Raw genomic sequence first — 16749 nt, 5'->3', positions numbered from 1 at the left:
AGAGAAGTACTTGCTTGCCGGCTCCCGGACACGCCGTCGCCCCGGTTCTCAACCGCTCCTCCGCCCATTGGTGGACGGCAGCTCGCGTCTCCCCCGGCGGATGCCAGTAAGTCCTCTGGCCCCTGGTGGACAGAACCACACTCCTCCCCTTCTTGGCAGACGAGCGCAGTTCCTCTGACTCTCGGCGGCCGGCAGCAACCCCTCCGTCCCTTGGCGGACAACAGTGGCGAGGACTCCACGACAGCGCATCCCTCCTCCATACCGGGTTTCGGCACCACTGAAACACACAAAGAATGGGCAAGGAGGAGGCGGGAACCGCCTGAACAGTAAACATAAAGTTTAATGGTAAACTTAAAACCAACATAAACAAACGTGCAGCGTGGCCGTGTGCGTCAATCTCTCTCTCAAGCCGGTGCCTCCGGCTACCCCTTATCTCGCTCTACCGCTCATCAGCTGATTCAGCATCAGCTGTGCTCCGAGGCCCGGCCACGCCCTCCTCGTCGCACATGGGTAATGTAGATGTTTAACATGAATTCTGCTATTAAACACTATTTGTAAACAATGAAGTTGAAATAACACAGACGGATGGCTTCAACGGAAGCGTATACCATCGATGAACAATCTTGATGCTCACAGTATGTCTTTAAAAGTTATCATTATAGTTTACTTTAATAGTACATTTAAATTTAACTTTTAATTTATACAGTAACTTTTACTTACACATCTGATGTACATAGTACTTAAATAAGCTTAGGACATTTCACATTTGAAACGTTCCTTCTAAACACATTTAATCATGTACTGCTGAACTGTGGAGCTGATTGAGATACACCCGTAGTCATTTTCAAACATGAACTGACCACCACATAGTCCCGACCGTAACCCCACTGAAAGTCTTTAGGATGTGCGGAGAACACTTTACAGAGTGGTTTGGCTCTCCAGTTATCAATACAAGATCTCGGCCAAAAATGTATGCAACTCTGGGCGGAAATAAATGTTGTGACGTTGCATAAGTTGCATAATGCCATGACGAATGCACGCCATAATAAAAGCTAAAGGTGGTCCAACGAAATATTAGAGTATGGAACTTTTTTTCTTCTGTATTTTGCCAGACACTTTTATCCAAAGTGGCTTACATTGCATTCAAGGTACTGTCATAACATCCGTTCCCTTCTGTCACGCACTCAACGTTGTGTCGAGGTAGGGACACTAGGGCTCTCAAGAGCGACACCTAGTGTCACTAGATCAACACAACGTCGAGTGAGTGACAGAAGGGGAACGTCATGGTTACTGTCGTAACCTCCCTTCACTGATGGAGGGAACGAGATTTGTGTTGATGTAGTGACACTAGGGGTTGCTCTTGAGAGCCCTAGTGTCACTACATTGACACAACGTCGAGTGAGTGACAGAAGGGGAACGTCATGGTTACTGTCGTAACCTCCCTTCACTGATGGAGGGAACGAGACTTTGTGTCGATGTAGTGACACTAGGGCTCTCAGGAGCGACCCATAGTGTCACTACATCGACACAACATCGAGTGAGTGACAGAAGTGGAACGTCATGGTTACTGTCTTAACCTCCCTTCACTGATGGAGGGAACGAGACTTTGTGTCGATGTAGTGACACTAGGGCTCTCAAGAGGGACCCCTAGTGTCACTACATCGACACAACATCGAGTGAGTGACAGAAGTGGAACGTCATGGTTACTGTCGTAACCTCGCTTCCCTGATGGAGGGAACGAGACTTTGTGTCGATGCAGTGACACTAGGGCTCTCACGAGGGACCCATAGTGTCACTACATCGACACAACATCGAGTGAGTGACAGAAGGGGAACGTCATGGTTACTGTCGTAACCTCCCTTCACTGATGGAGGGAACGAGACTTTGTGTCGATGTAGTGACACTAGTGGTTGCTCTTGAGAGCCCTAGTGTCACTACATCGACACAACGTCGAGTGAGTAACAGAAGAGGAACTTCGATGTTGTTTCATGCCAAGAAGGCTCTCAATCAGCTACCTAAGTTGTGCACTGGCCAAGGAGTCGGCCATTTGTTGGCTTAATTCATTTTCAAAATAGTTCAGTGCACTGAAACGTTCGCTCCCTCAAAAGTCAGCATAAAAACCAGTGAGCATCAGCTGCTCATGTTTACTTAACAGAGGTATCGTCATCTACTACAGTCTCAATTCATTGGAGGACGAACACAATTGAAAATGAATGAAGTCGAACTCTTATTTTCTACCTTTCAAAGAGATTCTGTTTGTTATCATCTTTGATCCATAATGCGCATAAAAGTTATACAATCCTGGATTAGCAAAGATGTCATGTGTCACACAGTTTCTGGTAAATTAGGCTACTGTCTGGAAAGCCTACTCTGGACCTAATTTAAGTTTATCATGACAGGAGTTTTGTGATTGGTTGGCAGGCTCATGATTGGTTGGGCCAGGCCTGATTTACACACAAACACTGCACATACGGACTCTGTGAATTGGAATGCAGCTTATGTCAGAGTGTGTGATATTACTCATCTCTGGGAGTTTTTCGCAGGGGTGGGGTGGTCCGTTATCTTTCACTCTCCCAGTATGAAAAGAAGTCTAACAGACTAACAACATAAAGCATTTCTGTGCTCTTAAGGCAATGAAGTCACGTCACAAGCTGCCAAAATTATTCTAAGATTCAGAAGCACTGCAATGTGCCGACATATTCTCCCTTATCGTCCGTCCAGTGCTAGCGGCAAATAACAAACATGTTAACATTCCGAGTCATGTTCCCCTCCTGCAGGTCCTGAAGTACAGCACAATTGATGGCTGATGTTTAAAGGTCAACAGATCCTTTCTATCTTCACCGTGTGTTTCTGGAGAGTCTCAAACGTCAGTTGGAAGCATCTCGTTACTCTTTTGTCTTACCTTCCACCCTCCTTCCATCCCTTTTCCTCGTTTTCTGAAAGATAATTCATTCTTTACGACTATCATGACTCTCCCCCACACAGCTGCATGCTATCTATCCATAGACTCATCTCGTGCAAACAAATTGCTTGGAGATTTGCTCGTCTACCAGGTTGGTCCCACAGAATGCTCTTGGCAAGCCACTCTTGAAAACACACGGGTGAGGCAAAACTCCACACATCTGTGATGGTGGCTTTGTTTGGATTAGTTTATTAGCATAATGTTTTTACTATCTCTGCAGTAAATAGTATGAATACCGCACAGAATACTGTGTTCAAGTCCTTCTGGGAAGTTTGTACTTATGAGGTCGGAAGTCGTAAATACAATGTGACGTATGTTCAAATGATTTTAACCGGAATGAATCACCCGTTTTGCCATTTCATCTTTCTTTCCAAGACAAGGTGGTGTTGTGGTGGTGTTCATGTGCGCTTAACTTGTTTTTTGATTTTCTCACCTTTTCTGCCCAATTTGTAACGGCCAATTCCCAATGCACTCTAAGTCCTCGTGGTGGCGTAGTGACTCACCTCAATCCGGGTGTCGGAGGACGAATCTCAGTTGCCTCCATGTCTGAGTCCGTCAATCCACGCATCTGATCACGTGGCTTGTTGAGCCTGTTACCATGGAGACGTAGCGCATGTGGAGGTTTCACGCTATTCTCCGCGGCATCCACGCACAACTCACCACACGCCCCACCGAGAGCAAGAACCACATTATAGTGACCACGAGGAGGTTACCCCATGTGACTCTACCCTCCCTAGCAACCGAGCCAATTTGAATTGCCCGTTTTGCTATTTCATCTTTTCTTTCCAACACAAGGCTTTGTTCGCACCATGATTCTGTATTCTCCAATTCGGAAACTTGAGGTTTAAAGAAAACTTTGTGGTGGTGTTCATGTGTGCTTAACTTGTTTTTTGATTTTCTCACCTTTTCTGCCCAATTTGTAACGCCCAATTCCCAATGCGCTCTAAGTCCTCGTGGTGGCGTAGTGACTCACCTCAATCCGGGTGTTGGGAGGACGAATCTCAGTTGCCTCCGAGTCTTATCATGTGACATGTTGAGTGCGTTACACGGAGACGTACCGCGTGTGGAGGCATCACGCTATTCTCTGCGGCATCCACGCACAACTCACCACACGCTCCACTGAGACCGAGAACCACATTATAGTGACCACGAGGAGGTTACCCCATGTGACTCTACCCTCCCTAGCAACCGGGCCAATTTGGTTGCTTAGGAGACCCGGCTGGAGTCAATCAGCATGCCCTGAACTCAAACTCATGACTCCAGGTGTGATAGTCAGCGTCAATACACGCTAAGACCCCCCATGTGCGCATAACTTGTAAATATGACCATGACTTGAACGCACCTTAGCACAATTCAATGCACTAAACGTAACCCTCCATTTCCAATGTGACGAATGAATTGTTCATTTTTAAAAGGAATATTCCTGGTTCAATATAAATTAAGCTCAATCGACAGTATTTGTGGCACAATACTGATTACCACAACTCGTCCCTCCTTTAAAAAAAAATATCGATGTTACAGTGAGACACTTACAATGGAAGTGGATGGGGCCAATATTGGAGGGTTTAAAGGCAGAAATCATCATATAATTTTTTTATATCGCCATTTTTATGGCTGTTTTAGGATGTACGGGGTTATGTCGTCATGGCAAAATAGTTGACTTCCATTGTAAGTTTCTCAGTGTAACCCAGATTCTTACTTTTGTCTATGGAAATCAACATTATGCTACAAATTGGGCTTAACTTGTACTGAACCTGGAACTTCCCTTCAAAACATAGAGTGTTATATGCACTCTCTCTACCAGTCGCTGGACTGCAGCGGTCCAGCGTGCCTCTGAATCGCTGTATCTGTGTGAATAAGAGCGCTGGCATTATCTGGCAGAGTGGAACTCACATTAAACAAACGATCTTGACACCTGAACAAAAGCCGGTTTAGAGGACAGCACACACACAGCGAACTCTGTTTTTCTGGCTCATATTTTTTAATGAGAAAATGTTTGCTAGAAACAGGTGGATTTATTTTGGGCAATCCGGGGTATAGTCATGGAGCTTAGATGGTTCCGGGCCCCAGGGTTTCAGACGACTAACAAAACACATCTTACTTCTGCTTTACTGCCCGTCTGTAATGCCTTTCACACGGCTGCATGGTGACCGGGAGTTTTCCCTCGACCGAATGTACTGCCACAGCCCTCCTTCACGCTTAAAAATGACATTTGTGGATTTGTCCGATGGGCTGTATTTTTGACCCTTTCAAGAATGTGTCCTTGGGATTTCACAGCAAAAATAATTAGCTAAATTAGCATTTTTTGACATCCTTAAACATCATAAATCTACTTGTTAAGCAGAACTGTGATATAAGATGATAAGACGTGTTTTCAGAGAATATATATTTCAAAGTTCAAACACTTTCAACACTGGCTCGACCAATGGTGTGAGTTTGAGGTGGGACCTTCTTTGTGTGAGACCAATCAGACAGAGGGTGAATTTGGAAATCTGTTTGAAAACTGTGTCGCAGAAATGTCACGTTTCCACCTTAAATTGAAGATATTTTGCTTCTCAAGTCAATTCGTCTTGGTTTAGCCCATTAAAGGTGCAATATGTAAAATTGTTCATGTAATATTCGCCTTTTTTGACAATGTGTGAACGGCGTGTAATGCAACTTAAAAAATGAGCCCTTCCCAGACGTCCTAGGTTGCCTATTAAAGCCTCTAGACTGATTTACATGCAAAGGGAGCGGGTCACTTTTTTGCCGGGAAAATCCATACGATGTGACGTTTATGAGCGCTCCCGCTCCCGAGAGCCTCAGTGCTTCTCTTCCGCTATTCAACAGCGACAACAGTCTGCAACACTAGATAACGTTATCTTAAAGATGAATCCAGCAAACGTCCAACTCCTACACATACTCTGAGTAAGCCAAAAAAAACATTTATCTACTGAATCCCGTCTGGCTAAGCGGGAACGTGATCGTGGTCGAGCGAAAACTAGAGTGAACATCGGCAGGGCATTTGATTCCTGGAGGGACCTTCGCTCGGTTTTGGGGATCAAAACCGACCCTGAATTGGCATTCTTATTATAGGATGGGTAAACTTGCATAACTGCAAAGCATGTGAGATATAGTGCATAAGGATTGATCCGTGTCATTTTAGCTAAACTACAATAACACATGAAATGAACGCTAGACAATGTTCAAGATAATGCAAAAAGCTCCATTCATTAGTGTAACGTAACTCGGTTATACAGAAAATATATACAATATATTATTATAAAACAATAGTGCATCAATATATCAAAATGAATCACATCAATACTGAATTGTGTCAACATGTTTATAATGTAAAGTCTATTTTATAAACCGCTACTGTCATCATCCACCCAATTTAGCTAACAGCTATTGCTAAAGCGGGCTAGCTAGCTAACGCTGACATAGGCTATCGTATAAATGCAGTTAATGTATCATGCAAACAAAAGCGATTACTTCAAACTACAGTCTTGTATAGTCAGACCGATATCCACACTTGGTTTTAGCCCCGTTCCAGCACTGGAGACTCAAATCTAATAAACAGTCTCAAAGTTTGTAGTAAAACAATCATAACTGTGTCATTTTAATTATGCTACCTCATCTGTCAGCATGATGCCGGTGAATCACTTTCAGTATCTTATGTCATTGTTTTGGCTGATGCTCGCTCACGTCACTATGGAGTGTGTGCACGAGCATGAGCAACATGTAGCTGCTGCAGTTCACTGAACGGCCACAGGTGTCACTAATAACAAGCGTTTCTGAATCTTACATACTGCATTTTTAACTCTGGTGCATTTTTTGGCTGCAGTCTGAAATTTTTCACACTTAAATTTAAAAGCCACCATTTACACATACTGTGGAGTAATTGCAAAAAATTGGTCTTATTTTTAAAAACGTATACAATATTTGTATATGTTTACAATTGTATGATGAACAGAAAGTATTTATTGTTGTCCTAACTTTATAATCATGTAGATATAACATTGGATTATTCACCCAAGAAAGCTCAAAGACAATTAAAATATTGCAAAATAAGGTAAATCGGAGCATAAATGAGACGTTTCTATTTGATGACTTACAGAAATCAAATTTCACTTTGTGATTCTTTTGAAAATATTTCAATCTGTGTTATTAGAGCAACAAAATAAACCATATAGTCACATTTCTGAGAATGAGAGCTTTCATTTGATATATGACTTGTCAATTTAAGTACTATGTGAAGGAATTTAATATTTATATTTCTACCCCATGACCTCTAGATGGCGCTGATTTGTGGCGCAGATGTTTTCAGCCCTTATTTTATTAATTTATTTAACATAAATGCATAAGTGATGGTGTTATATAGAAAGATTAGATTCTATGCTTTCATATGATACCATATATGCCTGACGTATGTATCCGGGGACTTTAACGTCTTTAGCGTAAACATATTTAGCAATATAGCGCCCCCCCATGGACCCGCCGGTGGATCTAGATATTTTTACTGGAAAACATACACCTGATTTATATATATATATATACATATATATACTTGATTTATATACATATGTACATATATTTTTGTAGTGAAACTAGGATAGTGTAATTCCAATAAATCAAAATACAGATAATGATAAAAGTTCCAGTAAAATTCACAAACATCAGAGATCTCAAATGAGCTCAATTATTATATGATCTGAGCTATGCTATCCACATTCATTTTATATCTCTATTCTCTTCATTTATGTCAGCAAGTATCTCATTTGTGTCTGTTTATATTTCTCTTAAGGAATTGTAGGAGAAACATCTGAGAAAAAGTTGATACTTCAGTGGCACGTAACTGAAAATGAAGTCTAACACAGAGTCAGACCGCGTCAACTTAAACCCTCTCGTCTTCTGTCTAATTCCACAGATAACTCCACACATGCCACAATCAAGGGAACAGACCACAGGATATTATAAACATGTGTTTTCCTCCAAAATGTAAAGAAAATCTATTTCCGCAAGCTGCTGGATTGAGTATGATATCTAATGATGTATGTTTCCTCCTCATGCCCCATTAAGATTAAGAGTGACTGGAACTTCAGAACAGGGCGACAATTTCCATCCTCTGGGATAGCCGCCTCAAATATGCCTCGCAACATTTCACTAACTCATTTCAGGCGAGGTTCCCAAACAGGGTTCGAAGCCATGGAATTGTATGCCATCATTGCCATGGGCAGGAAACTTCTGTAGCATAAAACAACAGGGCTCAAACTATGCAGTTCATTTGTTAGTTGCTAATAATCAACACGGTCAAAACTGAAGTAAACGATTTTAAGAAACGATATCGAGATATCGACAGGGGCTGGACTGGGAAGAGAAATTGGCCTGGAATTTTACATAGCAACTGGCCCAAAATTAGTTGAGCAGGGGGAGGGGAGAGTTGTTGAGCGGGAGGTTCGCTTATCTGCATATCGCGGTGCCGTTTTGTAGTCCGTTCTGCATAACGCGCCGTCTCATTTTAGCGTATCGTGGACCATTCGGCACGTTTCGCGGCCGACACACCGGACCCCTCCGTTCTCACGATGGCCAGTCCTCCCCTGATCTGCCCCAAAGTGCGTCGGCCCACCAGGAAAATGCCCGGTATTCCAGATTACCAGTCCAGCCCTGTAAATCGATTAATCTGAAAAGGTATATTTTCCTACTTCCTATATCATTTATCGTTGTCGTCCAAACAAACTCTTCTGTATTTTACAGGTATTTTTCTACAAGTAATAAAATAATTTGGCTCAATGTGTTATGCTGCTAACAAAGTGTTTACTAAATTGTTGGTTTTGCTATTCGGCCTATATAATTGTGTATATTTTTGGGTCTTTGACGTCAGGGCTGGATTGGTAATCTGGCATACCGGGCATTTCCCCGGTGGGACGACGCACTTTGGGGACGATCAGGGGCGGACTGGCCATCGGGAGAACCGGGACTACGCTGAAATGAGCCGACGCGTTATGCAGAACGGGCCACAAAATGGCGCCGGGATATGCCGAAGGGGGCAGCTATATGCAGAAAAGGACAGCCCCCCCCCAACAACTTTTGGAACAGTTTCTATGTAAAAATCCCTGGACGATTTCTCTTCCCAGTCCACCCCTGTTTAACGTCCATTGTTAAAATAAGTCAGCATGAAACCATTTTAATCCTGTGATCCTATGTATTGATCTTGTGAAACAGGATATTCGAGATATTGTAGGACGGGACTTGATTTTATCCATTTGATATTGATATGCTCATAAAACGTGGGCGTTACATATTAAATGTACCCAGTTTGTTGGAGGGGAGGGGCTGAAAAATACAACGGATTCGTGACCTCATCCAAAAAGGAAATTCGTTTCAGATGCAGAGCAAGTTATTGCATTTTGATGAAAAACTATGCAGACAAACGTTAGTATAATGTTCATTGAGGAATCATGAACAATAATAGGGGTCACTGTTTGATGTTATTATATTTTGGTACTGGTATTGTGTTGGGTTTGTATCGTCCACCAATATTTATCAGACAATTATTGACCAAATTAAAGCCATCGGCAAATCGGTTTTAAGCATGAAAACACAGTTATGAAAAACCGATGGTTCATTTATAATAAATTATCAACACACTTTGTAAAAACACTTTTAATTCAAATGCACAATCCAGAATAAACGATAGCCACAGAATTTAGAAGGGCTGGCACTACTCAGAACATGTCATGACATTAATGAAGAAAAACCGTTGTTACAGGCGTAACGGTTGTGAAAGCATCACTTACCTATACATGATGACATAAACCATCCAAAACGCTTGACTTTGACTTCTGAGACATTGGTATGGTGTCCATTAATTGGCACGATTGATTGAATTAAGATTGAAATCACAATAAGGTCAAAAATTGCGTCCCCAATCTGCACTTCACTCAGCATTGTGTAAGCAAGCGGCGCCCTCTAACGGTCTGGACAGTATTTTCCATTATCCGTTACACCACTACAGAATTTAAAAGGAGGTTTTGTTCCTTTGGTTAAAACTTTTATTTTTCCATGATGTAATTGACATTTCCATGGAATTGCCCAACATATGCAAAACATGAATTTGTGATGGTCTATTATAAACAGTACAAACGGTTCTGTAGTTTTGAGCTGCAAAAACAGAAGTGCAAAAATATATTAGAAGTACAAAATAACCTTTTTGTCACATCAAGCATCATGCTATGATATTTAGATATTTTTCAATATTTTTGTATGTTTTTATCATCTATTTATCTTTCATTGTCTCTCTTTAAAGGTTCGGCCTTTCGTGTGTTCAACAGATCCAATGCATGTTCAATGGAAACTATTTATTGTTAGAACAAAAGCTTTTGTACCTCTTTGTACATTTTTACAAAATGAGATAAGTGGCAACATAGCGTTTTTTCTTTGTTAAAATCGGTAACGGCATCAGTCAGAAATGTTTATATCGGTGCATCCCAAGTTGGGTTTCCACTTGATGTCCAAGGATGGATCCCAAAGCAAATCCATTTACTCTTAGATGCAGAAAGTTATATCAACTGCAATAACATCCCAAATGTCAGTCAAATTTATATTTATTTTAGTTTTAATTACTTTGTATCTGAATAGAAAGAAAAATCAGTGCAGCACTCTGTAACATATCCAGATATATATTCGTTCCACATTTAATGAATTGAGGAAGGATTCTTGATTGAAAATTGCTAAATTGGAAAAAAGTGACCAAAATTTCTATTGTGAACTACGGCTGGATTACAGCAAAGATAATCCCATGTTAACATGTATCAGCTGACCAAGAAAAGAAATTACAGTGGTTTCGGAAGTTAACACATCATTAGCCTTTGCAGAAAAATCACAAACAATTCGTTCAAAACATCTGGGCCCTTCAGTCTTTTTCTCTTTTTTTTACACTTAGTACAAAATAAGACATAATTTCTACCCGTTAGCACTTCGGTTCCTTAGGAGACTATAACATACAATATATAATAATTTATTTTCAGTGTTCAAACAGACAAGCTCCAGTGTGACTGGATAACTAACATACTCTACCAGGTTCCAGTTGGCATTTAGGAGGCATATACGTCCTTAATTTGCAGTTCGCACTGTTTTCAGAGCTCCTTCTTAAATAAAAGTCAACATGTCTAGTTCCTTTTCGCTCTTAAACACGGCATTTTAGATGACACGACGTCTTGTGGCTTAATTTGCTTTTCCAAGAAGTTCTGTCAAGATATCCATATCCGAAGAACCTCATTTGAGTCCTTTAAAGAGCTTCCCTTGAAAAACACTACAAATCCCAGAATGCACCGGGGGCACGGCTGATATCCTGCAGCCCGTTAGTTTAGCAATGTTCGGAATAGCATACTAGCACACAACTCTTACTATCTCTGGTAGACATGGCGGAAATAGTATGAGTAGTGTACTAGTATGCTATTCCGAACGTTGCACTTGAGTCAGTGTGGATAAATCAGTGCATGTTCCTCTGGTCGAAAACTGGGCTTGTACCTACCGATAGAGTTTAGTATTTTAACTCTGTGTTAAAGCAAATATACATTCTGCTGTGCAAAACGACGCCTTAAAGAGCTGATAGATTAAAATTCCCATTCTTCCTGTCCATTTCACTTCCCCGTCCTATTGAACCTCGTCGACCTGCATTACGCCCAGAAAACGTTTGTTCATTTGCAGGTAAACACCTCCGTTCGCTCGCTACACGTGTTGCATTTCACGAAGCAGCACCATTGGAATTTGCAGTTGCATTGCCACACCTTCGTGTACTGGTGTGTGTTGTAGCCCCGCCCACAGCACATGAGGTCGCAACCGTCCGTGTGAGGCGACGTTCGGTTGCACAGTCGCCCTTGCGTCCCTACGCTGCCAGTTTTGGCGTCCTCTTCGCAATAGTTCGGCGAGCGCTCAATGAAGACCAAGTCTGATTCAAAGGGCTTTTGGTATCCGTGTGCCTTCTTCACCTTGAGGAAGGTGGGCTGCCGTAGTCGCGTGGCTCGGACCACCTCTACGTGAACCGCTTTGTTGTACTTGTCCTTCAGTACGTAGCCGATCTCACGGAATTTCGGTAGGGTCGTCCAACACGTTTTGGTGGTGCAGGAGCCCGACACGCCGTGACATTTACATTCCAGCTTCATTCGCTCCTCGAGTACCTGCAAGAAACAATAAGAAAAACGGTTATAATATATGAGAATGTTAAAGTATCAAGGAAGGTTTTTAAATGAACGAATCTCGACATATACGAAATGCAACTAAAACTAGATGGGTAAAGTTTGTCAAGCCAACATAAAAATTGAAAATAAGTCAAAAACAGTGAACAGAAGCATTTCACTATGCACACAGAAAGAGCGTGTTTGATTGTCTAAATTCGCTCAACTGTAAATGCCAACTTTGTTTTCTACGGAGTCCCATAGAGGACAGGGTGGGAATAGTTTTGCATTCCCTCGAAATAAATTGACCATGGTTTTACTACAGTAACCATATTTTAACCATGATATCTGTAGTGAAACCTTAGTGATAATCAGTGTTGGGTGTAACGCGTTACAAAGTGCATTTGTTTTCTAATTGAACGTAGCCCCTTTAAATGCATTGGCAGTATGCCTACGCGTATGAGCTGCTGCCACTGTGTTGAGAAATCCCTCAAGTGAAAAGATGTCGGAAGATGCGAGTGGCTGTTTTTGTGAGTTTATGACAAATACAGATTAGATGCGCTCTAGGTTCTCGTGGTGGCGTAGTGACTCGCCTCAATCCGGGTGGCGGAGGACGAATCTCAGTTGCCTCCGCATCTTATCACGTGACATGTTGAGCGCGTTACCGTGGAGACGTAGCGCATGTGGAGGCTTCACGCTATTCTCCGCAGCATCCACTCACCACACGCCCCACCGAGAGCGAGATCCACATTATAGTGACCACTAGAAGGTTACCCCATGTGACTCTACCCTCCCTAGCAACCGGGCCAATTTGATTGCTTAGGAGACCTGGCTGGAGTCACTCAGCACTCGGGACTCAAGGTGTGATTGTCAGCATCACTACTCGCGGAGTTACCCAGACCCCCCAGCAAAATGTGTTTGTTTATTAGTACATTGCGCCATAAGCTTACCAACATGCTAGGAATGCTGTTGCATTTTGCATTCAGTTTTTGTATTTTTGTTTCAGTTAGGATGCTTAGAAGGCAGCTGCCTATGTAGGCAGTAGACAGCAAGGCAGCTCATTAAGTTTTGTAGACTTTTAATAACCAGGATAATGTTTGTTTTATTAATCCTGCCATTCATGCAATGAGTAATTTCAATTTCATTAAACATAAACTGTATTATCCTCCATTACTTAACCAAGTTGTTCCCTTGTAAAACATTGATTATCTTAACTCTTGTACGGCTTGTGGCTTCAATATATCAACGTTGATTCTGCGGATAAATACGTTCATAACTAACGTTGATTCAACCTACATCGAGTCCGTTTTTTGCCCCCAGGGAATGCCGTTTCAAAATGAACGATGTGTTACTTCACGAGCCGTCCGAAGGCCCGCAGCACTGTTTATATTTGCCTGGATACGCTTAAATCCACAGTGCTAATGTAGACCAGTTTTTTGGCCAAGCTTGCTCCAACCACACACACGTATGATAGCAATTGAAATTCCATCGTGGCAGCTTCCATATTCTCCCATACTCAAGAGTCACGTGGTACCTCCCACCCCTCGCTCAGCCCAAGGCTCCAATATAGCCATTGTGGGTCGTCTATAAAAGACCAGAAAAAATGCCTGACTCAATAGAGCGAGAGCAGTACAGCAGAAAGACTTGCAATAATATCCTGTTACAAGCTTTCGTCTTGATGATTCCATGCAGCGGCTTGCAATGGGATTGGCCGGGCTCCAACTGGCAACTGCACGCTCAGGGCTTAAAAGCGGATTCAGCTCAGACTCTCGTGGGCTCGCACCGTACAGCCCAGTGTTATTTATTAGATCCATTTGTCACTGGAGTGCATGTGACAGTCACATGCGGTTCTGCATGTTGTTCTGTGTTCTTGGAATGACTAACAGCTATCAAAAACAAACATGGCCAGAGCGGCGCACGGCCAAACCGAGCTTGAACCTGGATCAAGACGACGCCACAGCGCATAAAAACATGCAGTAATTGGCCAAGGCGAAACAAGCCGCTGTTGCGGATCAAATCCAGATAGATTTGCGTGTGCATCCTCGATGTCCCACCTGAAACACCTGTTGTGCATAAGAAGAACAAACTGTGCCACCCGTACACAAGTTGCATGGTTTTGGAGGGCCTTCAAGAGCTACAAAGATGAGCCACACCGCATGTCTGAAAGGAGCCAAATGCCTAAACGCTAAAATGTTTTCCTTTTCCCTTTCTTTAAAATGAAAAAAAGACATTTAAGTCTGAATGCATTTGTCATTTCAAAGTGAGTTAATGGAGAAGAATTTGTTATTTGTTTCTTCAAGTAACTAAAGCCCAAAAACTGCTTCCAAGCTTCAAAGTTGGAAAGCTTACAAGCCCAAATCAAATTAGCAAAATGCATTGTGTGGAGGAAACCATGCAACCGTGCAAAATGTTGCATGAATGTTCTGCTAGACAACAAAGCTTAGTAAATTAATTTAAAATGTTCTTGATATCGAATAAAAAAGAAACTAGATTTCACCAGAGACTTACATTACATCTTGTAAAAAGTGGCATAATAGGTCTCCTTTAAATGAGTATGCCCAAAAGTATTTTAAAAGCATTGTGCACAGGATTTTCGTAACCTTGTTGTCGAAACGTTGCATGCATATTTCTGCGAAAATAATCACTTGTTTAATTGACAACTCATAATAATTCGTACGAGATGGCGAACTCATAAGATATCCAGAGTTGGGGAGTAACAGAATACATGTAATGGGATTACATAATGGGAATACAGTTACATTCAAAAAAGTATTTTGATTACTGAAGAGGTTACTTTGTATTTTATTGTCATTTGTTCAATTTAATATTTAGTCTGTTCAGTTGGAAAACATTTAACCATATAAATGATGCAATCCGAGGATCTTTTAAACAGCGGTGAAACACTTTATTATGATTTGTTTCATTCATACAAGCGCTTCTACACTCTTGATATGTACTTAATAGAGGAGCTACATCATGTTTCTACAGCTTAACAAAAAATCAGTTAGAAATGCTTTGACAGATGCAACATGAATCCAATAAATATACGATTAAATGGCTTGTCAATGCTTTTTGTGAGTTTTTTTTACAAGAATGCTTACCGATATAGCCTTTAACATCGGATATAAATATATTTTCTGCCTTATTCTATGAAAAGGATGTTGTTGTGTAAACGCTGTGGGGTTTTAATGTTTGGAGCAGCAAAAATAGTTAACCTTGTGTAAAATGTCATGTGAACATTTAGCTTTATGCTAAGCTAAAATGCTAATTCTTGCCTTTACATGCATCTGTTACTAGGCGCGATTATATTAGAAAATGATTTCTATGAAGAAAATTAATGTTAAAGTATAACATTTTCTCTAGTAAGACCTTTGATATCAGGGCTAAGATGTCCTGCAAAAATTGTATTCTTAATGAGAATTTAAATATAGTTTTCCTGTAAAAATATCGAAAAATTCTTAAAACAAAATACATTTATTGAGTAGCGAAACTACATAAGATATTTAGGATTTTTTTTCAGAGAATACATTTTGTGTATTTTCTTACTTTATTTATTTGTTTAGTCAAAACAAGTGAAAAAAATCTCCCAGAGCTGAAGAAGTAATCCAAAGTATTTAATTACCTTACTGACCTTGAGTAGTTGTAACAATTGTAACGTTAGAAATGACACTTTACAGCATGTATTCTGTAATCTGTAGAGGAATACGTTTAATAAGTAACCATGACAACCCTGAAGATATCAAACTACTTGGCTTGTATGAAATGAAACGTCTTTTATTCCCATAGAGACCAACCATTCAACAAACAGAATTTCAAATTGTTACAATAAATGCATCAAATTTAAGCTAGCCTCTTATACAACACTTTGATCTGTGAACATAATTTGAGACTCATTCTGTTTTTATTTATGCAATACAATGACTGAACATGTAAAACACTTTCCTCATCTCATTCCACATCCACAAGAGCCAGCTCGAACGATTTCTTACGATTTTGCCATCTCGTCCCATTATTACGACTTTAAGGAGACAGTGTTGTAAACCCAAATGAAGTGCTTTGAGTTAATCTTACCTTTCGTCCGGCTTCATTATTGTGAAGGTTCATCAATCGCCGAGCATTTTTCTTAATCTCGCGGGCATCCACAAACTTCCGCGAGAACTCGATGCCGTATTTGATGTCAGCAGAGCACCCGCCCCACTTCCATCCCTCCTCCTGATTGTAGTAGCCCTGTTTTTCCCGGTCGCAGCCGCAGTGGCTCATGTTGCCCTGGCTGCATGCGGCTGTCACGGCATGGGCGACCCCAGCGGCGGTGATGGCGTAGGTGAATGCCGCCTCCCTGCTGCCTGGGGGGAAGAGGGAACAGGCTGTGATATCTGTTCAACAGGACGCAATCACAGAAAATTTGCATCCATACTATTTGGTGTTGAACAATCCCCTAACTCTAAGTATTAATCTTTGGCGCGTAACTCATCCCACACCGTTTGTGCAATGGACATGAATGATACCTCAAATCATGTGCCTTGATGAGGAGAGGTGTGCTGTTAATTTATGAAGACTTCAGACTTATGATTTTTCCTGGTGGATGCTAAAAACACACATAAAACCTTAGCAACCACATAGCAATGCTCT

The 16749-nt window shown here is 41.4% G+C and overlaps 1 protein-coding gene across 2 annotated transcripts in view; it reads right to left on the bottom strand.

Annotated features, from left to right (window-relative positions):
- Positions 1-9655: 9655 nt before the first annotated feature.
- The window catches only part of wnt7bb (wingless-type MMTV integration site family, member 7Bb), a 61558-nt gene continuing 54464 nt past the window's right edge, over positions 9656-16749 (bottom strand). For both annotated transcript variants that reach the window (XM_052119606.1, XM_052119605.1), the window contains exons 3-4: positions 16192-16463; positions 9656-12123 (exon numbers count right to left, since the gene is read on the bottom strand). In XM_052119606.1, coding sequence (XP_051975566.1) covers positions 11644-12123; positions 16192-16463 — 752 coding nt within the window. In that variant the 3' untranslated portion in view covers positions 9656-11643. The remainder of the gene's footprint in view (positions 12124-16191; positions 16464-16749) is intronic.

This window comes from Xyrauchen texanus, chromosome 46, assembly GCF_025860055.1.
Source record: "Xyrauchen texanus isolate HMW12.3.18 chromosome 46, RBS_HiC_50CHRs, whole genome shotgun sequence".
In the NCBI taxonomy this organism is placed as follows: Eukaryota; Metazoa; Chordata; class Actinopteri; order Cypriniformes; family Catostomidae; genus Xyrauchen; species Xyrauchen texanus.
Note: the sequence above shows the minus strand (reverse complement) of the source record. Positions and strands in the feature narration are given on the sequence as shown.